The sequence below is a fragment of the Camelus dromedarius genome, chromosome 11 (genome assembly GCF_036321535.1).
Source record: "Camelus dromedarius isolate mCamDro1 chromosome 11, mCamDro1.pat, whole genome shotgun sequence".
NCBI classification, from domain to species: Eukaryota; Metazoa; Chordata; class Mammalia; order Artiodactyla; family Camelidae; genus Camelus; species Camelus dromedarius.
The window spans coordinates 13,474,792-13,498,607 of NC_087446.1; the positions used below are offsets into that span (position 1 = coordinate 13,474,792).

The 23,816-nt window shown below is 41.2% G+C and overlaps 1 protein-coding gene across 1 annotated transcript in view; it reads right to left on the minus strand.

Annotated features, from left to right (window-relative positions):
- Positions 1-23,816, minus strand: part of PTPRB (protein tyrosine phosphatase receptor type B) — a 108,726-nt gene that overhangs the window by 79,123 nt on the left and 5,787 nt on the right. The window contains exon 3 of the mRNA XM_031463127.2: positions 15,885-16,123. Coding sequence (XP_031318987.1) covers positions 15,885-16,123 — 239 coding nt within the window. The remainder of the gene's footprint in view (positions 1-15,884; positions 16,124-23,816) is intronic.

Here is a 23,816-nt window from a genome sequence, read left to right on the forward strand (position 1 = left end):
AGCTGTATTATGGACTACTATATCAAAGGTGTCTACTTTGGGGAAAAGCAAAAAATGAAAATTACTTCAATTTTTTTAGAAAACCTTTAAAAAAATCTTTTAATGAAAAAAATGAAAATTTTACCCTTTCAAAGATTCTATAGGCTTTTAATCTGCAGCCAGATCGGAGATCTCAAATCTCTTTTTCAAGTTAGCAAACATTCAAAGAAAGTCAAACCTAAAACGTGTGTATTTCTGGGAAAACGGAATCTTTCCTATTTCTCTGCCCAGGTCACCTGTGTCACTGAAGAACCATTGCCTTCTGTATTTTGCCCCCAAGTTCAATGGCTTTTCACCGCCTGGCATGCCTTTCAGCATCACCAGAGATGTCTCCCTTTTCTCCCCGTTAGATACGGCGAACCTACAGGCTGACTTCAGCCTTTACAGGGGGTCTCTCTCTCTCTTTTTTTTTTTTTTTTTTTAGCTTTATTCCTTTTTAACATTACCTTTCTCTTTTTTCTGCTGTATTCAGAAAACAAAGTGATTTCCTCATCTGTCAAACTGAAATAATACCTACCCCTAGTACTTCCCAGACTATTATGAAGAGTAAGTAAGATCACATACGTTAAAGTGCCTTTGCGAACTTTAGTGTGCTGTCCATCTGTCAGTTTGCCTCGTAATAGATTGCAGCCAAATCACACGTTTTGCTTTAAACTCATCCATCACATACTTCCCACTTACCTACCTTCTGCTGCCCATCTTTCTCTTTGTCTTTCTCAATGAGGTTTTTATATTTCTGTCATAGATTGGCCCTCAGATTTGAAATCTTTCCACCCAAATTCATGAACTACCCTCTGTCCTATGGAGAAATCTTTGGTAAATTCGATCTTTTCTAAGCTCGCCAAGCTTTCTCAAACATTTTTTAAAAACTATCACGTCACCAACCTACTATACCCTATCAATTAATTTTAAAATGGTAACTCATACCCTACACACTAACTATAATGCAATACACTGCTTTATAATAGTGGCAACTACACTGAAAAGGCAAAATGCAAAGAGGACTCATCAAACAAGGGAATAACAAAATAGTCTCACAACAACAACATCTGAACATTGTTCAGATGCTTCCAAATTCTATGTTATTAACAGTGATCTGCTAATAACACCCATGGGAATATGAATTAGGAAAAGGAGTGATTTATTTAAACACAGTCATTTTATTTTGGATCAAAGAGAGACATCTACATTGAGGATCATGTGTCCTTTATCTATTTTAATACCAATGTACATAAAGAATCATAGCAGTCCATGAAGAAAAGGACTAGGGGCCATAGATATTTCTTTTCCTAAGGTAAATAACTGCTGGGGTGCTTTTTTTGGGGAGGGAGAGTAATCTTAAGGCTCAGAGCAAAGCTCCCATTTCATTGGTGGGTCCTAAGGAAACTGTAAGAATGAGCATTTTATGAAACAAGGAGGGGAAGTTTAAACTCAGGTTTTTACTGATTCCATTTTTAAAAACTGATTTACCTTTAGAAAAACACTTATATTAATATAAAAAATTAAAGTGATGTGTAGTAGATGTAAGGCAATAAGGGACTGGGAGAGGTGGCCAGATACCATCTTTCCCAAGAGGAGTGTATTTGAAGCTACTGTACAAATTATAAATAAAATGATTCATTTTTCCCTTTGTTCTCACCTTTGTTTGGAATTCCTCAACTGCCTTTGAACCTATTTATCCTATGTAATGACACTGCATTTGCTTTAGACGTTACTGCATTCCAGGAATTTGGAATCAGCCTCTCTGTAACTTCAGGGGACATCCTCTTCTCTGTGCCACGAGGAAGCCTTCCCCAGACTTCGTGGGTGGGGGTGGGGGTGGGGCTGCTTTTGGTCAGACAGGAGAGTCTAATGTCTAATGTTGGTTAAACAGCTGCCTTTTAAACAGGTAGGTATAGCAATTAATGAGTAATCGTTATAATTTATTTTTATTTTGGGGGGAGTGGGTAATTAGGTTTTTTGTTTGTTTATTTTAAGGGAGGTACTGGGGATTGAACCCAGGACCTTGTGCACGCTAGGCGTACACTCTACCACTGAGCTATACCCTCCCCCCTGTTATAATTTACATAGTCATTAATTATGAATTAACGGAGGAAAGCATGGCTCTGATCACATTAGGAACCAACATGTTGAATGATACAACCAGTCATCAGGGGTCCAGGGCCACACTTCGAGAACTGCTCCTTGAGATCACAGTCCTAGCTGGCTGCAGAGAACGCTGGGGGAATGAAGAGAGCAGATTGGTGAAGTTGGTTGGTTAATCCAAATTTATGACCTACAAGAGGCCTTTCGTGATCTGGCCTCTGCTCACCCCATGCCTCTCTCCTGTTTACCTCCTATGCTCCGATGGCCTGAGTCAAATAATTCATTTACTCATTCACTCAGCAAACACCGACTGAACACCTACGGTGTGCCAGGCCTCAGTTAGTTTAGGTTATGAAGACACCCCCATGGAGCTGACTTTGTCCTGCCCCAGGGCCTTTGTGCCCGCTGTCTCCTCCTTTTGGACCACTGCTCCGCAGGGTCTCTGCTTGGCTATCTTCCTCTCAATGTTTGGGTCTCAGCTTAAACACACCCCTCTGGGCCAGGCCTTTTTTGACCTCACAAGAGAAAGTATACTGTTAGCAGTCTTCATCTCAGTGATCTATTTATTTAATTCTGAGCATTAGTGATACTTGGTAATAAGCTAATTATTTATAAGTTTGTGTACTGCCTGCCTGCTTTCCCGGGGCACATGGAGAATTCCCTTGGGGCAGAGTCTTGGTCTTGTTCTTTTTGCACAGAGGTTGGCCTACAGGGGAATTTCAACAAGTATTTGCTGAATGAGTAGATGAATGAATGAATGAGCCTTTGTAGCTGCTCAGTAAATATTGTTATGTGAATAAATACTCTCAACAAGTCCTTCTAAACATATTCCTAGTGGATGCCTCAGATGTCATCTTGAAAGGGAGGGAAGGATAGAGAAGAGAAAAAGAAGGCATAAAAGAGAGGAAGAAGAGAAGCTTGATTTTGAAGAGAAAGAGGTGGGCAAAGAGGAGTGGGAGGGAAGTTGAAGGGAGAAGGATGAAGGGGAGGGAGGGGGTAATCTTCAGGACAGTGGTCCTCAAAGGCTAGCATCATCTGAGGACTTGCTAGAAACGTAAATTCTACGACCCTCCCACAACCTAAGGGATTTGAAATGCTCTGGGGGAGCCCAATAGTGTGTGTGTGTGTGTGTGTGTGTGTGTGTGTGTGTGTGTGTGTGTGTGTAACAAGCCTTCCTGCTCTAGTTGGCGAGACAGAACTATTCAAATTCCAAACAAAAGCCTTAGATTGTCAATCCTCCTCCCCTAAATCCTGATATCAGTTTATATTAAAGAGGGTTACTGATACCTCACTGTTTTTTTTCTTTTACATTCCACTGGAGCTTGTTGCTTACAAGAAGCCACATAGGTGACTTAGAAGATGAATAATTTTAGAATGTGTCAACTGATGGTAATGGTAAATTGGTGATATAACATATAATATCTTATATATTATATTTACAATACATTAATGCATATTTTGATAATATAACTTTTCAATAAATGCAGATGCTAGAGGAAAAAGGAGTAATATAGGATGACAGGCGAATTCTGATGCCTTTTGTTATGCAACTCTCGTGTGTGTCCCCAGATATTTTTAAAAAGAAGACAGCCTAGCAATTAGGGAATGTGTCAATTAAAAACAATTACAAGATGGCAAATCCTTCTCTAAGTTTTAACTGGAACTGGCTCAACAGTAAATTACAGCAGAAGTGAACACAATTTTATCCAGCAGCAGATGTCATGCATTTAAAAGAGATTCATTAAAATTTAAGGTAAGCAGCTTTGATAAGCAGCTTTTTAAAAGGGGCCATGACCACCCTCTTTTGTGTTTAGAGATGCTATTTTGGGATATTTAAATTTCAAGGAATCTTTCTAACTTCCTAGGTCGTAACCTTCCTAGGTCATAGGTCTCCAGGAAAATGGAAATAATACAGACGTTTCGGGGTGGTTTAATGAGAGGGCAGATTAAACGAGAGAGTGCATGTTGTATGTATAGCTCAGTCAGTCCCTGGCTAAAGGCAAACGTGAGATCCTATGATTATTAGCAGTAACAGTGGTACATGAATAACAGTAAACATGGATGCTGAGCACCCAGTAATGCTAGAGACCAAGTCCACAGATAAGCATGTCTTTCTGAGAACATCCAAACGATAATACATTACCATTGCTGCCAATCTCATATCCAAGAGATATTCTTCAGGAGATCAGCACAAAAGACACTTACCGGCTGGGCTGGCTGTTGGCTGTGCCAAGATTTTTTTAAATCCTGGAAGGGAGGGGTGGGAGTGCCGGATGTGTCTCGAACAGCAGCCCTATCATCTCGCTCAGACACATCTCTAAGGTTTCCTGGTTTTTGTTTTTTTTTTTTTTCCTACATCAATTTCTCACCCTCTTCCCTTCCCCCACTTTTTTTTTTTTTTCAAATCTGGAGGAAATGGGCTTTGCATAGTTTTTGTCGGAGTTTTATAACCATACACAGACGAAGGACTTAAAACCAGATGTGACTGTAAACGAGTCAGTTTTTCAACCTCAAGCTCCTCGGCTGCATCTTCTTTCCCACGTTTCTGGCGCTACCGCCCCACCCTCGGAAATGAGTCGGCTCACAGATGAACCAAATAGAGGCATTCATGCTGCCGGTGGAGTGGGGGTGGGGGGAGGCGGGGAGAGGCTGCCGGTTTGGGTGTGACAGCTATACATTCTGGTTTTGGGGAGGGAGGTCCTGATTTTCATGACTATCCAAGCCCTAGGAGAGTAACCAAACATGGCTAACATTGACTTTAAGAAAAAAGAGAATAAAAACGAAAAGAAATGATCACACACCTCATCTCCCTTAGGAAGTGAGGCTTGGAAGGTAAAGATTTTATTTTCTTTTTTTCTGTGTGTCATGTCATTAGAACATCATTTCCCGTGAACTCTCTGGAGGTCGCAAATAGAGGGCTCACTGTTTGGCTGGCACATGTGCATTCTCTGGCTTTTATAGTGTGATCTTAACATTGGTTTTAAAAAATGGAATAAGTAGGTAAAAATAGGAGATTTTATATGGAAAAAAAAAAACCCTGGATTTTGACTTTTTATTAAAAAAAATAAAATAAAAAGATGGAGTCTTGCTGGGTCTATATTCTGCCCGTGTCTTCCACGCAGCTTCCCAAACCCACCCGTCTGTGCCAGACGAGGCAGATACAGGGCATCTCAGAGTCCCCTGAATGTTGACAGTGATCAAAGTGGAAGATCAAAGCATCTTATCATGTTTTTGAAAAATACGATGATAAAACCAACAGCTACATTAGAAACCTCTTGCAGGAAGGAGTCTTGGCTCTGCATTATCTCCCTGACAGGCGCAGGTGGAGATTCAATGTCTACTCATATGCCGACACAGTAAACGTTCTCACCCCACCGCTAAACAAGGGCGCGGCTAAGTACTGGTACATCTTCTACTTCACTGTATTTTTCAGTTGCACCAGTGCAGACCTGGAATCCTTAAAATCACAGAATCAAAGAATGCTTATCACCTAAGCCTTAGGATAGACAAGTACCCAAGCAGCTTGACTCTATGGAAGATCTGATCCTTCTCAAATAATCCGGAGGTCACTGGATGCAGGCCATTAAGGCCAAAAATCTTAGTAAGACATCTGCTTTGGTATCCTTTCCACAGCTCTGCAGCTCTGGGTTGGAAGTACAGCCTTGCAGAAAGAGGAACAAACGCAAATGTTCACAGACACACAGATGAAGGGCGAGCGCCTGGTAACGCCACCCAGGTGGTGTGTGCGCACTGGCCCAGATCTGTCAGAGATCCCGATCAGAAAAGCTCTGACGAACAAACAGGTGTCTCCGTGTCCTTCCCAAACAGAAAGCCCCCCAGCGGTGATCTCATCTGGATTTAGCAACAGTAGTATCCTGTTGCCAGCTCCCCCAAAAAGGGTGGGAAGAATGAAAAGGATTTTCCCTTCAAAGACAGCTCCTGGAATTCATAGCATTTCCCCTTTCAGTGACTTTTCGCCATGCTTCATACTGGTTTTCCAAGTTGTTAGTCTGTGAGTGGAAGATGTGGAGCAACCCCCATGGAGCTGCGGTCAGTTACAGGGATGGAATGTACTCAGCGCTCTTTTCCAGGGTTTCTTTATCTTATCTCCCTACTTGGGTGGCTTATCTATCAGTTCTACTGCTCTTTCTTGCAAATTCACCATCACTTCTCACGGTATTTGCTCTCCCCCCGCCCAGCCCCCCACGCCTCTCCTCTGGTCCTTGGCGAAGATAGACAGGTCTTCGTAAGTCTGAGCTCTGGTCTACCCATTACTCAGGCACATCTCTTGGATTCTACCCTCTAAAAGCCCTTAAGCAAACTACTCCTTTTATTTTTCAAACTTTTTTTTGTTTTGAAATAATTTCAAACTTACAGGTAAGTTGCAAGAATTATAGAGAGTGCTACCACATATCCTAATCTAGACCCATTAGTCTTTTTTTTTTTAACATTCTGCCACATTTGCCTTATTATTCTCTCTCCATCGATGATATTTCTACCTGAAGTGTTTCAGAGTAGGCTGCATATCTCCCAAACAGAGTGTGTAATCTCAGTAAAGTTACCAAAATTAGGAAATGCAAAATTGATATAATGCTTGGGTCCACAATCCATATTGCAATTTTGTCAATCGTCTCAAGAATGTCCTTTTAGCATTTTTTGTTGTTGTTTCTCTGTTAAGGATCCCACCCAGGATCCTGTATTGTATTTAGTTGTCAAGTCTCTTAATCTTCCTTAATCGGGAACAATTCTTCAGCCTTTAAACATGATCTTTATAACACTGACCTTTCTAAATGATACAGGTCAAGTATTTCTCTGGTACACATTTTCCTCCATTTGCACTTGTCCAGTGTCTCCTGATGGTTAGATTCAGGCTATAGGTATATCTCCAGCAGAACTTTCCTGCTTCTCTCACATTCAGTGTTTTTTTTTTCCCTATAATAGGCTGATTATTCAACTATTCTCAAAAGGAATCGTGAATCTAATTGCACATTAGAATCAAGGGGGAGATTTTTACACTCCGGTGCTGTGTTGTGACCTCAGTAAATTCTGATTCAGTAGGTCTGAGCGAGAATTTTAGAATCTGTATCCTTAAAAACCTTCCCTGAAACATGGTTACCAGGGAGGCAAGGGGTGAAAGGGAGGAATAAACTGGGAGTTTGGGACTGGCTGGTGCAAACCGCTATGTACAGAGCAGATAGTGTAGATAAACAACACAGACTAGATAAACCACAAGGTCCTTTTGTACAGCCCGAGAACTATATTCAATGGTTGGTAGTAACCTGTAATGCAAAAGCGTATGTATATATGTGTATAACCGAATCACTATGCTATACACCAGTAAATAATACAATATCATAAACCAAAAAAAAAGCCCCCCAAAAAGCAAAAAAAATTTAAAAAAAATTTTTTTTAATTAAAAAAAGCTTCCCAGGTGATTCTGATGTCTGTTAAGACCAAAGCTGAGATCAACAGACTTCCTATCTTAATTACCACATCCTGGCTTCTCCTTTGATCTCACGTCCCTCCTTTTCTGTGCTCTTTCCCGTCTGCCTCCACCCTCACGTGGGTCTGACCTCGTCTGCCCAGCGGCACCGATGTGCCAGAGAAATACCGGCTGGTTCAAGAGCCCGTTTCAACGCACACGTTCTGTTATATTACGTTGCATTTTATGTGCCTATGATTTATATTTTGACAAAATATGAACACGGTCTTTTTGTGCACAAAATGGAGAGTCAGGCAAATCCCCTATCACTAAGAGAAAATGAAAGAGAAGAAAAATCCTTGAGATTTTAAAGCTGGTGGGGGAGTCGAATGAGTGATCAACCATATTATGCCTCTGCCACGTGGTCATCCACGTTAGCGGGCAAAATGCGAGAACGACATCCCTTGGTCAGAATTAGACCTGAGTGATGCTAATTATAAATGAGGGTCTTCAGGACCACATCCCTCCCACGGTATGGGACCCCCCTAGCATGGGCTTCCTGCACCATCAGCAGTTTCGGAATGTTTGTCTTTTATCCTGTTCACAACAGACAACCTAAGACACTTCCGTTGGTCATGAGGAATGACTCCGGGATGCTTTGGGGTGTTTAGCTTTGCTACCTCTTTGCACTTCTTCCTCTAGGTGTCTGTCTCAGTAAAGGGGAATATTGTTCCATCTTTACTTCTGGCCACAGAGTAGTGGTGGCAGTGAGGGACCCCCCTGTATCTAAGTAGCACAATAATGGAATTGGCCCCAGACTTAAGGGGGGTGGGAGGAGGCGGGGGGGGGGGTCTGCACTTGCCTCCTCACTTATTTGGAGACTCCTGTCGGGCTGTGAGCTCTTCCAGGGCCACTTGGAAGGAAGCACAGAGCCGTTAAGCCCAGACCAGCACCACAATGGCTATTCATGAACTGAGGAAATATGATCTTTCTCCCAGGCCAGGGCCAGGGCCAGGGCGGGGCGGGGAAGGGGAGAAGGGGCTGTGCCTCCAGGCAAGATTTATGGATATTTAGTAGAATCAGAACCAGCCAGTGACATTTTTAATGTGTGTTCCTTCCAGAGCATTCTCCCATGATAACGTTAGCTCATCTGGCTCTTCCAACAGCCCTGTGCCTTAGGCAGGGTGGATGACGAAGTGAAAACAAGACGTCAGTGTTAACTGCTGACAGTATTGAATGCGCATCCTGCATCCTGTGTGGCCAATGTACTCAGCACTTTGCTTAATCAGATTTGAATCCTCGCAACTGTTTTATGAGGCAGCTAGAGTCCCTTCATTCCCCTTATTTTAGAGAGAAGGCAAGTATGACCTGACTAACTCGTAGGTTCCACCACTCGGGTTTAAACCAGGTTTCTCTGACACCAGAGCCTAGCATTTTACCATTTTATCCAACTACCTCCCCCGAGGTCACATGGCTGAAGGCGGTCCAGACTGGACCTCTCTTGAGAGTCTACAACTCAAAGAATAAATGGAGGCTGGTCAGATTTTGAAGTTGTGGGAGCCCAGGATTGGGTTAACAAATTGTAACAGACCCCAGCCGCTTATCTCCTTAAAGAAGATGTGCTTAGTAACTGCCTTGAGGTTTTAGCAATGACCCAGGCCCCCGGCTACAAACGCTGGGTGTGCCTGCTGTTAGTCTTCTATTCCCAAAACAGCCTTGGGCTGGAATGGTAAAAAGCTGCAGGCTCAGAGGTGAGAAGGCTGGTTAGCCAATGACGGGCAAGATCCCCTGAGGGGGCAACCTAAGACAGGCACAGCCACCTGAGTCCAGGAAAATCTTGTCAAGCAGCTGATTCTCATACATTCCGCCCTGATAAACTGAAAGGCTCAACACGATTATGATTCAGCAAAAAGGGTCTTCTGACCTTGAGCCAAACACCAACAATAAACAAAGCCTTGTACTCATTGTGATCCCACCCTGTCCTTCCCTAAATTCCTGCTTTGACTGTAGTCAATAAATATGAGAGATTTGAGAGGCTCTCGTGGAGTTGGCTCCCGACTCCCTCTCGCTCTCTTGACTTTTCCCCAGAGTCTTGAGTAATTCATTCCGTCTCGGTGGGACTTCTGCTGGCCAGAACCCACAACTGGTGACGAACCCACATGAAGCTAAACTCAAGTCCAAGGCTGGTCTTCCCTCCCTTTGGAGGCCAGGTCTCCACATCTAATCCTGCCCCCTCACTGCTCAGCTCCCCAACAGACTGACTTCCTGCTGCCTCCAGCCCTGCCTGCCTCTCCCTGCCCATAGGGAATGGCTAGTATATGCAGGGCCCGCTTCTGACACCTGCCTCTGGCCTGCTCTACAGCTGGGCTTGCGCACAGGGACAGTCAGTCTCACAGAGATGACTGGCGGAGGGCGTGCACAGCGGCTGAAACCCAGCCAATGTTCTAGTACCGAGTCTTGGGCATTCACGGTGGAACTCTGTGCCCAGAAACTCCTTTTTCTAATTCACACAAAGACCCTAGAGTCTAATAGAAGTTCCATATCTCCCGAGGCTCCACTCACGCTCCCTGGGCCCCGTTTCTTCAAGAATGTATGCTCTGCAAAGTAACAGCAGGAGGCTGTAATTAGGTAGATTAATTTCTCCTGCTTGATGATTTTGCTTGTACGGCACTCCTCCCACCCCCTCTTTATGCATGCACGAAATTACCACCAGTGGTGGGAAACTAAAGCATTTAGAAGTCCATAGGGGAGAGATTGTGGGTCAGGGACCAGATTTATCTAGATCAGTGGTTTTTGAACTTAGAAATACATCCGTGTGACTTGGATGGCTTGTTAAAGCACAGACTGCTCAGTTTTACACCCAGAGTTTCCGATTCAGTGGGTCTAGAGTAGGACCCAAGTGGTTGCATTTCTAACAAGTTCTGGATCTGGAGAAACAGCTGGAGAAGCACTGAGGTTGATATTTCCTGACTCATACTATAGACAAGCTTCTTGTTCCCCCAGCTTTGTCCTCATACAGACACGCACAGCTACATCATACCATGATGGTAACAGTAAGAACAGCAGTAGCTAATATTAATTAAACATTATTTTCCAGGCACTTCTCTAGGCATAGGTACATGTCAATTCATTGAACTCATGTCCCGGATGAGAGAAAGGAAGTTTTGAAGCCAAGTGCTGGCCCAGGTTTACAACCTTCTAAACTGGCAGAGGAGGATGTCAGGAAAGAGAGGGAAAGGGCAAAGTCAGGGAAGATTGCTCCAAAAAGAGCCAGCTCAAGATAACTTTGCAGCAGCATTGATGAATGATGCTGAGTTCCGAACCTCGTCCTTCTTGGCACTGACCTTCGTTAATAGGAGCTCTGTGCAAGAGAATAAAGGTAACTAGATGTGCAGGGGGATGTGTGCGTGTGTCCGTGTGTGAGTGTGTACGCTCCTCCTTGCTCTGCTGCTCTCTAAGTCATTTGACCTTGGGCAAGTCCTTGACCTCTTGAAGTTTAAGCTGGGCATCTGCACCATCAGCAGCAGCATCATTTAACAAACACTATGGTAGGTTGTGTAATGACCACAGATTCCTCCCACCCTTTGCAATGTGACTTTGCGGCTCTTCCCATCAAGAAAAGGGCTCTATGTCTCCACCCCCTGAATCTGGCCTGGCTTGTGTATCTGTTGACCAAAGGATGTGGCAGCAATAATGTGTGACTACAGAGCCTAGGCTTGTCGTTTCCAACTTTCCTCTCTTGCAAAGCTTCCCCAAACCATCACATAAAGAAGCTGGTGTAGTCTGCTGGAGGATGAGAGGCTGTGTAGAGGGGAACCAAGCCTGCAGCCGGCATCGACTGCCAGCCCTGCAAGAGAGGCTAGTGTGAATTTCCTAGCTCAGCTGACCCTCCATGCTGAGTACAAGAGCAAGAGTGAGCCCAGGGGAAACCAGCAGAGGAACGACCAATGCGACCAACAGAATCACGAGAAATAGTAAGCTGTCATTGTTCGAGACTACTGAGTTTTGTTACGTGGTGATGGAAAACAGATACAAGTACCCACCTCCCAGGGTGTAGGAAAGTGCTTAGCATAGGTGCTGACACACAGATCTTAGCTACTATTTTTGTCCCCTAGATTCTCTTCTTGGCAGATAGCGTAAAGCATCTCTTCATGTTCCCTTCCTCAAAACTCAAAGGGACTCTTGATGGAAAAGAAGGCACAAATACATTGCACTTTCTCGTTCCATTCCCAGTCCCATGTTCCAGTCCCAGCTCATCCCTGGTTTGTGGATCTAGAACAGTGCGGTCACTCCATCAATGTGAATTAGTGGTCATGGCACTGCATTTCCAAGCATGAAACCTTAGTATTTCAGTTCTTCTCCTTCTCTAGATTTCAATTTCAGGTCAAGTGTACTCAGTTCTACCTAGTGCCCCCATATGTGTGGAAACAAAAGGAATGACAGATATTCTAACAGTGTCACTAATTAAAATAACAAGTAGGAACTAGTGGCCATTTCCAGGTGAAGACTGCATTTGAAAACATGTGTTTGAGATGATCATCCGCGTACATTCAATTCACGCATGTGTGAGTATTACTACAGGGCTCTCAGACGAAGTCTTTTATTCATTCTTAACAGACTGCTGATCCTAATTTATAAAATAATTTTGACGACCTTGTGCTCTCTGTGTGATTCTGTAACACCGTCTTTAGTCTTTATTTTCACATCCCCACAATGTCTGGCAAATAGTAGGTGCTCGATAAATGAACATGGAATGCATGCTTGGATTGACATGATAAAATTGCCAAGTTTCTCTAAAATGTTAATTTTAGGTGAAAGCTGACATCACTTTCTAACTTTCCATCCTGTTTCATCTCAGGTCTTCCACCTCCTACTCCCCCCCCGCCCCAACTCTTGCTAGGTTAACTCCTATACCCCGTGAAGCTCAGTTTAGATATTCCTTCCACCAGAAGTCACTCCCTGAAACCTCCAAGCCAGTCAGGAACCTCTCTTTTGTATTCCACCCAAGCCTGTGTAATCTGCATCTTCCTCAACCCCTCATCAGATGGTGAGCTCCTTCAGGGTGACAGTTTGTCGTTCACCTTTGTGTCCCAGTAAAATAATAGCAATAAGAGCCATTATTTTTGGGATGCTTACTAAGGAGCCAGTACTGTGGTGAGCATTTTACAGGCATTGTCTCTCCCAGTCCTCATAACAGCCCTAAGAGGTGGAGGATCATGTTATAGATGAGGAAACTGAGGCCTGGTCATTAGCTAGTATGAGGCAGACACTAGTTAGGTCCTCAGGAAGTACCCAGAAATATCTGTCTAGTGCCTGAACATTTTCCAAAGTCACTGAACAGTCGGCATTGCCGCCTTCCCTTTGTTTCTTTTACATTTGGGGCGGGGAGGGGTAGTTGAAGGGTGATTAAGAAACGAAATGGAGAAATTAGAAAGGAGAAAAAGGCACTGGATAATTAGCCCCTGAGCGAAACTGTATGTATTAGGCAACAGAAACATAGTGAACGCTAGATACACACAAACTTCAAAACACTCAGGCAACATAAAAAGCATGATAACTCAACATGACTGTCACAGCTTGGCAGTAGATGGACGTGTAATTTGCTACCCAAGTGGTTAACAATTCCAGCCACTTGTATGCTACTTAAATTAACTCAATTCCCCAGCACTCCATCCCATTCTCCCCATTCCATTCCACTCCACTCTGCTTCACTCTACTCCATTCCACTCCATTCTATTCCATTCCATTCCATTCCACTCTATTCCACTCCAGCCCATTCCATTCCATTCCACTCCACTCTTCTTCACTCTCCTCCATTCCATTCCACTCCATTTCACTCCTTTCCATTCTGCTGCCTCTCACTCTCCACCTCCACTGCATTTTGCTCCACTCCACTCTTCACCTTTCTTTTCCTTTCCTTTCTACACAACTTCAGTAAGTATTCAGCATTACGTTCAGGTGCTGGAGCAACAAAACTGAATAAATACAGTGCCTACCCTCCAAAAGCTCACTTTCAGACTTTTCCTGTTATCGCTGGATAACAGACCACTCCAACTCATGGCCCATCGACACCGAGTCAATCCAAAATCCTCAGAAACCAGGTGCTAGCTGATAAAATTAACTGGCACACAAAGATTTTCTTTTCACACAATTTCAAGCGATTACATTGAACAATTTTCTTCCTCTCTCATACCCTTCTAGGTGTTGAGGTAAAAGTACGTTTCAAAATTATACTTGGTGGAGAGGGATTTTTATCTCCCAAGTGACTCATTTTTATTTTTCAAAGTATTTAACTATAAGTGTTTATAACCGATTGTCATAAAGTAACTGCTCCTGCAAAACCAGCTGATAATCTTGGCAGGGTTGCCTCTCCTAAGGCATGAAAGTCACGGAGAACTGCAGTTTTAGAAACTGCCTTTGGAAGGAGCATAGCTTTTATACACCCAGCTTCCTAGGACATAGTTAAGATTTCGCCTGAGCTTCGAGAGAAAAACATAACATGAGGTAGTTGTCTCCCTAGTAATTCTGGTGTTCCACCTGGGAGCTCATATAAACTTTAGAGGGGACTTCACTTTAGAAACAAACTAAAAATGAATAAACAAAAACCCTGCAGTGTGTTTGCCGTGATCCGAGCCTGCACACCCAGCTCTGGAGTGGGGATCATGTGAGCTCTGGAACACGGCGCTGTGTTGGCCCAAGGACGGGTGTGCTCCCACAAAGAGCTGGAGCTGTCTGTCCCTGACTCGGCCCCAAAGAGCCCGGCCACCCCCGGGAGTTCTCTGTGTGTTTGTTTCACAATGTTCAAACGTGGGCAAAAATGGGGAAATATTCTTTTTGCTAAGAGACAACTTTCTAGGGTTCAGGAAGATATGTTTTTACTGAAGCACTTATTCAGCATGTTTCTTACTTGACACAATTTTTTTTGTATATACTAAATACGTATGCATATATATTTAAACTCAGCTGTGAGACTATTCTCATGAGCTGACGTTAGAGTGGGGTTTTAGCTGAGGTACATTCAGCTCCACCAGGAAGCGTTCAACTTCAAGAGCAAGTGTGACCCTCTCACTGACCTGTGGCTGAAAGGGCTCAGGAGGTGGAGATTTAAGGAGAGCAGAGAACCTGTGCAAGACGGCCTCCTTGAGGAACAGCTCTCCTGTCCCATTTCCTAGCTTCCCTCTCCTCTTTTCAAGTCCACAGACCTGAAACCATAATGATCCAGCCAGGACAGGGGGGTACAGAGCCAGGTGGACACACTCCCTTTCCCTATTTCAAGACCAAACTGGGTGACGTGATGGGAGAGGAGAAGCTATTAAGTGAATTTAGAATTTGGGGTATTTTCTGAAATGGCTACTTTTGCTAATGGGTTGAGAGTGAGTGTTGAGTTTTAAAGTGACATAAAGAGTGTCAAGAAAAGTCAGGAGGCCTTCCAAACGTCTGTTCAGAGGCATGGGGAGAACTAGGTTGCAGGGAAGATTTACAGTACTGGCTCTACGTATTTTGTCACCAATCATGAAATGTGTGTACACCAGCCGGGCGCCATATGCAATATTGGTTTCTGCGCAACACGAAAGAAACCAGAGCACTAAAGTGGCAGTTAAGTCACATGCCTGGCGTTGGCTTTTACTTGCTTTAAATTATTTGGGTTGCTTATTAGAAAACAGCTAAATACTGCCAAATGGAACCTTAGCTTTTAAATTTTGCTTTAATTACACTGTTACTGCCTAAAATGATGGTGTAAGACCCTGAGTGGAAAGCAAAATCCAAGAGATGAACCCCATAAATGGAAATGCTATGGGGACAGACTCTGTGGTCCTGTCATCGCTGCTTCTCAGCTATTTATCTGTCCTCGGGTAGATGCTGATGCGGGATTGCTATGTGACTCAGCTTATCTTTGTTGACGTGCACAAATCAGTTACAGTGATTCCTAAATCTTCCACTGCTTTGTGACTCTTTCCCCTCCCTTATAAGCGTACACGATTGTGACACATATGCAGAGAGACCTGCAAGGGACTGATTTCAATGTCTCTTTCCTGGTTCTAGGTTACTGTAAGACTGTGAACCTTGACTTTGGTTCAGAAATGGGGCCAACCTACAGGAGTACAGATATAACATGGCAGCCTAATGATCTTCACCTTACGAGGGTGCAGAAATTGTAATTCTATCGCAAAGATTTTCTCATTCCACGAAATGCATTCATGTACAATTAGTAGCTAAGACACAGAGTGCCCCATCGCCCACTTGAATAGCAACATATCCAGCAAAGCAAGTCTTTCCAGGCAATGGGCTTTCTGAGACCTTCACAAACCGCACTCCATACCCTCCCTTCTCAGCTTACCTCTTCAGTGGTGCTGGAGAAGGGCTGAGTAGTCCAAGGGTCCCAAGATGTAATTCCAGCCATCTGCAGACTGGGATCCTGCATCTGGCTGCTGTTTCCTGTAGTACTTCTGGTGAAGGCCTCTGTGGTGTTCCTAATTAGGTGTCCTGGGCTATACGGAAGTGCATTAAAAGTGGTGGAGATTTGAGGAGGAGCCGTGTTTCTAGTGGTCCTTACTGAAACTTCCGCTCCCAGGCCAGCTGAAGTAAAGAAAGGACAATTGCTAAAATTACCCTCATGTGTGATGAATTCATCACATAAAAGCACTTTTACTTAGAGGAAGAATACCTCTTTAATAACAAGCAGTAGATAAGCTTCTGTTATATGAAAAAACAGACGATACTTTAAGTGTGATCATGCTCATTTGCCTTGTCCATTTCACCCATCTTTTATCCATACATCAGTTTCATAGGATGGAGGGAGAGTTGCAGAAACTGTGCAGTTAGAAAGAACCCAAGCTCTGTGTACAAGAAAGAATTAAATTTACTCTATGAACATTTTTTGGGGGGGTCCTCTGAATTGGTGTTGGGGGTTCCATGAATCTCTAAAAACTCCATGCAAAGTTTTGAATATATGTGCATGTGTCCTTTTCCTCTCTAGGGGAATGTCATATCTTTCATCAGCTTCTCAAAGGGGTTGTTAAATAAAATACCAGGTTGAGGATTACCATTGATGACTTGCCTTTGTCATGGAGATTGTCAATTCCTTGGGAAGTAATAACATGTCTTCAACCGTTACTAGTCCTAATGGTGAGAGTACCAAATCATGGGACTGTTGTATCTTCTGGAAGAACCCTGAACTGACTAATTTAAGAGCTGATGGGTTGAATGTGTAGCTTTGTTTACAAGGCTGAATTGTCCATAGTTCAAAAAATAAAATTGGCTTGTGAGTTAGGTTCACCTAGCCATCATATTAAAATGTGCTCTCCATCTCTTGGGGATCTTGCTAATATGCTGATGGTCTTTGGACCACACCTTGTGTAACAAGACCTACAGGATGATTGTACCATGTGAGGCACTGGGAAAGTCTGTACATGATTCGCCAAGGTGGTGTGTTACATGCTTCCACCAACTCCATCGTGCATCAGCCTTCTCTGGGATATAAAATCTTGCCCAATTAGATAACCGTAACTTCAAAAAGTTTTTGGTTTAAAGACTGGCAGAAGAAAGATTTTCTTTTTCACTATTCTTTTACTGATTCATTCAAACAACTATTTACTAAGCAACTACTATATGCTGACTGGTGGTCCTCTAAAAAGGCTGTTAATCATCCCATTTTCTCTTTTCTGATTTACCTTACTAATCCACCTTTTGAATCTCATTTATTTCCACTCTTAATTTCAACTGACATATTTCATATGGTAATGTATCTGAAGAAGCCGGGGAGAAGCACAAAAAAGAGGATGAAAATGGAAAAGATATTTTTAAAATTTAGCAAGGTGTAAATACCAGCAGTTCTCTTAAATGCTAATAAAATAATCACGATTATAAGCATATTTTCCTTAAGCTGTGGAGGGTTATGCAGAATACCTCTTATATAGGGCTGCCAGATTTAGTAAATAAAAATACAGTAGGCTCAGTTGAACTAGAATTTCAGATAAACAACCAATAATTCAGCATATTTAATATATCTCCAATATACAACATTCCAAAGATTACATTATATGTCATTTTGTATGTTAGGAATATTTTTATACAAAAAAATTGTCACTTATCTGAAATTCAAATACAACTGGGTGTTGTATATTTTATCTGGCAACTTTACCTGTACAGCCAATAGATCTAGGCTTTGATAAGTTTTTGGACATTCTCCCTCGTTTCTGATTGTTTTTACCTTTCTCAATCCTGAATTATTATCTCTGTCATTGTGCCTGGGCACTGTGAACATAGACCAGGAGATTTATTTATCCCTAGTGTATTTTCTACATGACCAACACAACTGTGCTATTGGCAATATGCCTTTCAACAAATTCCAAGGAGCAGTCCTGAATTAGGTTCTAGAATGTCCCTTTAAGTAGATATTTGTCTATTTTCAGAATGTAAAAAATTCTGTATATGGTATAGCATTTTGGTCATTTTGAGGTTTGGTCAGTGCCACCTCCTTGAGCTGACCACCGACTATGACAATTTTAGCTCTCAGACCCTCAAAAAAAAAGATGTAATGATGGGGTGAGGACAGAGACAAGCTTCCAAATACACAGTGTGTAATTATGTGTCTTAGCCTGTCAACCTGTGCCTACTCTTCTCCACTAAGGAGCAGTTGGTAAGTTCTCATCCTGAGAATTATTTTTTATTAGTCATCTTACAAAATTAAGTCAATGGACAAAACAGGACTCTCCCCAAATTAGACAAATGATCAAAACACTCTTGAAATTTCTTCTGCGAATAACACGGCTTATCATCATTACATATAAATTTGGAATATCTTATGGAAACAATTTTAGTCTTCTGTAATTGTCTTTAATTAACATTCTAAACGTATTTTTAAAACACTCCAAACCAAACAAGTCCCCTTTCCATTTTAGGCCACCACCTTTTTTCCAAAGAAAGAACCTACAGAATATCCAAGTCTGCTACCCCTTCATTTGATGTCTGTGCGTCTAACTTGCGCTATTTAAGAAACAGGAAGGAAGCTTTAGTCTTAACACTCAATTTCCACGTGTTGCGAATTTGAAAGCAGTGGCTTGCACCTTTTGGTAGGCATCACAGTCACATTTGGAGCTTGTTGAAATAGCTGTCTTCCTAGAAATTGTGTTTTAGTAGATCTGGCGTGGAATCCAGCACCTGTATTTCTACTAAGCTTCTCCGGTGACTCTGACACACGTCTAGGTATATACTTTCATCCAAACTGAGCCAGAGCTGAATTCTAATAATTTTTTATGTGGGTATTGAAGGCTTTTAAAGTAGATGGGTTGAAAGAAAATCCATTAAAGAAATATATAAGGCGATCCAAATAAGGTCATCTTTCCATTGCTTGAACTCTTTGTTGAAATGTGCCATGAAACTACAGTAAAAATAGTCGATCTTTGGATGTTTTGGGTTCTATAAATTCTTTTGATGTTCTTTAAAAAAGGTCCATACATTTTACAGTTCATGAAAGAGCAAGACATGTTTTGACAAATGCGAGGAAAGGTTCTTACACAATGGAACAATATATTGAAGCTATTTTTAAAAAGCTTTATTGTACCATTGCTACTACATTGTTTCCACACTACACACAATTCCTCTTAGAACACAATTCAAAATAAGATGCACCATCCTGGGTCCAATCTAAAAAGTTTTAGCACTTAGTTTATAAAAAATAAAGCTTAGCACTGACAGCGCAGCTGTAAGACGATTTGCAATGACTGCATCCTATCAAGGCCATATTTCAAATACATTGAAGAAAGCAATTATGTATCTAAGTTTATCAATTCATCTATGATTGCCTCAGAAATAATCAATCATAGAAATGGAATTTTTGTATAATTATAATAAAGAAAATGCACAAATTGTTAGTTTCCCTCTTTTGAATGACACAAGTAACTTTCAAGCACATTGAAAGCAATTACTTGACTAGAATTCCTTTTGGAGACAGAAAAATCTGACTCTGCTGATACTTTCTATTCTATAGGAAGATGCCCAATGTAATGCGCCCTTTAAAAGTGGAAATAAAATCTGGAAAAGAGATAATAAGTGAAATAGAAGATACCTTAGAAAAATAATGACTTATGTGTATGTATGTGTGTGTGTGTGTGTGTGTAATATACGAAACAGCACCAAAGAAGGAGAATTTGCGATGGGAGACATAACAAATCAGAAGTCATAATCAGAGGCTACATTTTTTTTTTTACAGAACTTAAAAAAGATGCAAGATTAGAAATCAAGTAAAATTAATAAATGGAAATTCATACCAAGACATAGCATAGTAAAGCATCAAAGTATAGCATAGTAAAAAAAATTAGATCAAAATAAAATGAAAGCCTGGCCAATCAAAGAAAACACTTTTTAGTAACCAAGTACTACTCAATGATGGTACTATGGGTTGCATTATGAAGATGTGCCTAGCTTATCCTAATGCCCCATGATTTCTTTTGGGAAGATACACACACACGCGCGCACACACACACTGGGAGACGGATGACATGGCTGGGTGGAAGGATGGGGGAAGAAGAATGGCTTATAAGTTCATGGCTACCAGGCTGTGGGAGAGACATGCTGAGCCAGAGCTGCTTAAACAGGCTCAGGGCAAGGGGAGGTGGGAAGTGGGTGGACAGCTTGGAGTGTCCAGGGCTGGCTGGTCCATTAGGCACAGTAGGAACACTGCCTAGGACCCATGATATTTTAAGGCCCAGAAAATGGTTGAATTTCTTTGAAAATAATTTTTAACAAAAGAACTTTCAGGGTGAAAGAAAATATTTAAACTTTTTTTTTCACACATTATGAAAAAATGAGAATGTTAGGACTTGTGAAAATCTATAAAATTATTATACTCTTTTTTTTCCCCAGTGGAGAAAGGAACACACAAAGACCTAAGAGCCCAGGACCCATGAAAGTCGTATGTGGCCCTGGGTGTGCCCTGTTAAGTTCACTGATGTGTCACAGGCTGAAAATGGTTGGGGGGCCCTGGTTGCTCTGCCAGATACTTTTCAATGATCATATGAAGTATAGATCAATAATCAATGATCATATACTTTTCAATGAACATATAAATAAATGGTTCATTCCAAGTCCCATGTAGTTATAATGATACAAGGAAAAAAATTCTAAAATGGCTGTGACAGCCAATTTGGTCAAAGTAGGGTCTGTAGACACAAAAGAAACTTTCTGTTTTGCTTTGTTTACTTCCGATCAAGCTCTCTGTATTTACAAGCGTCCCTACCAATCACTAAAGGAAATAGCTTCTATTAAAACCCTTTCTCCCAAGAGTATATATGTTTACCTTATCACAATGCTTATGCATTTTAGTCCCTCACCCACATGACTACAGTTAAACACTCACTTTGACCAGCAGGTATGTCAAGCCAGCCGGCAGTATGATTGACTTCAGCAGCAAAATCTCTTTTCGTGATTTCACTAGCTCCGCCATACTAGGGACACTTGAAAATATGTCTGCAAAAACGTGCCTGTCCTCAGATAAATATGAGATCTGAATGAATGAATGAATCTGTAGTAGATGCTGCTGTCGAGGGGTTGGCTGACATACGCAACGTTACTCTTCATTCAGTATGAAACACCCTAGTGAAAGAAACAGTTTTAGACAATCATGCAGCTGTTTATCCTCATAGGGAGAGTTCGCATTCCTTGGAAAAGGTATCCAAACCATAGACTGAGTTTTGTACTCTTCATCTGGAAGTCCTAGAATTATGCGAGCATGGTCTACCTGCCAATAGACTTGTGCTGGTGTTGTGGAAACCCATTTCAAGTTTAGGATGTTTTTATTTCCCTCTCTTAGGGGTTATTTGCTTAGATATGCTTGCACATCGGTAGTGTCCTTTGAGTAAATTTCTCTGTTTCCCATGTAGAAAGGAGGAGGGCAATGAATGAGTTATTTTCCATATCATGTAAGTCCATAAAACTTCAATAACTGAGCCACTGACTGTAACCTTTGTTGTCTGCTTGTGGGGCCAAGACTATTTCCTGTTGGAATAGATGCAACTGTCACTTTTGATGGCTTGGTGGGTTTAAAAATTATACTTGATTTGGGAAGAAGAGAAAAGCAACAGTCATGACTTCAATAGTGGCATCAAGTTGACCTTAGCTTTCCTTTATTTTTCCTCCAAATTCTGATATTCAACACCTTCTAGAAGTTGAAACATTTACTGATTTAGATATAAATTGTTGACCATTGGGACCAAGATTAGCTTGAAAGGAGGTAAAGATTCCTAACTTATGATCCCTGTTCTTATTAGGCTTATAATATAGTAATTTATTTTTCTAATTATTTTTTTTCTTCTGCCATCTCCTATATATACAAAAGACTTGATCATGGGGAAATGATTTTTTCAATTGAATTTCAAGTGAACTTTCCTAGAAATGAACAAGTGTCCCCCAAAATGTGGGCTGACATAATTTCCCCTTTAGCTTATAAGGTTTTTGCTATGAGGGAAGCCCTTTACTTAGGGGTGTTATGTTCCAAGTGTTTGTAAATTAGAGATTTGGACTTCAGAACGCCTTTTTACTCCTAAAGTTAATAAATAGCCTTAAAAAAAGTGAACTATGTGATGATATAAAACTGCAATACTGTTGAATAAAATAAACTTTGACTTTTCCTTATTCTTAATTGCGTTGTTGACATCTGCCTTGTATAAATTTGCAGAATGAGATTGAAAAATTATACACGAGATTTCTAAAAATTATACTCTTAATACAGTGACTCCAAGGATGTAGCTATACAATGTAACATGAAATATATGGAGGAAAATTTAGAAAATCCGTCAGTCACTTGTTTTATGGATACATTGCTAGAGGTAAGATGGTTTCCAGATACCTGGATATCTGGCACCTGAGTGACAAACAGATATATGCAGAGAGTGAAGGTTTTCAATTTTTAGCCAGATATGTTGGCATTACTACTGCAAATAATATCTACAAGACTCTAATTTTTAAAAAAATTATCTTAAAAGGTGGACTAAAAAAAAAAAAGAGTCTAGCTACCAGCTACATGTTGGCTTTTTTGGGTCCAAAATGAAGGCATGTAGAATACTCTTTAAGGGTAAACTTGAAATTCAGAGGGAATGGTAAAAATCTCCATCCATTTTCTCCTTAATTTGGTAATCTACTACCTACTGAGGATCCTGGTCCTACACAACCTAAATACTCCATTTAATTAGATTCCCATTAAATTCTATTCTATTTGCCCTACTAAATGGTTGTTTGAAGGGATTTTAAAGAATTATAAACTATATGAAAATTTTAAAAGACAGGTTAATTTTTCATCCTTCTAGTAAAAATCACTGCAGTAGCTGTGTTTATTTGAGGAAATCTGACTCTAGTACAGGTCCGTCTCCCAAAAACCTTTGCATTAACTTTTGAATTGAATTTTAACCCACTTTGGGAGTCTATTCAATTCACCCTGTTCAAGAGGGACTCTTGAGTTAAGGCGAGGAAGAAGAAGGAAAAAGGTGTTTTAGTGAGAATGTAGCACAGCTAAATTATGACAAAATCCAGTGGGCACTTTTAAAAATATGCAATTTAAAAATTATCTTTCATATTAAAAAAAACTGCTGCTTAATGTGACACACTGGCAAGAATGTATATTGGAGAAAGGGGTATTTTTTTCTGCTTATACTCTACTATAATTATTTACTTATCTGGCCTCCCTATTACCCTAAGGAGCAAGACATAATTAGTGATTCTTAACTTTGGCTGCACATTAGAATCACCTTGGAAGCATTTTAAAAATATGATGCCTGAGCTAGCCGGCCTAGAGGATGAAGCCTGAATATTAATATTATTTCAAAGGTCCCACTGGACAAAATGAAAAGACAACCTAGGGATTGGGAGAAAATATTTGCAAATGATGCTACTGATGAGGGATTAATTTCCAAAGTATACAAACAGCTCATACAGTTTAATATTAAAAAAAAGCCCAATCAAAAACTGGGCAGAAGACCTAAGCAGACATTTCTCCAAAGAAGACATTCAGATTGCCAATAGACACGTGAAAAGATGCTCAATATGGCTAATTACTAGAGAAATGCAAATCAAAACTACAATGAGGTATCACCTCACACCAGTCAGAATGGCCGTCATCAAAAAAAGTCTACAAATATAAATGCTGAAGAGAGTATAGAGAAAAGGTAACCCTCCTACATGGTTGGTAGGAATGTAAATTGGTGCAGCCTCTGTGGAGAATAGTATGGAGGTTCCTTAAAAAACTAAAAATAGAGTTACCATATAATCCTGCAATCCC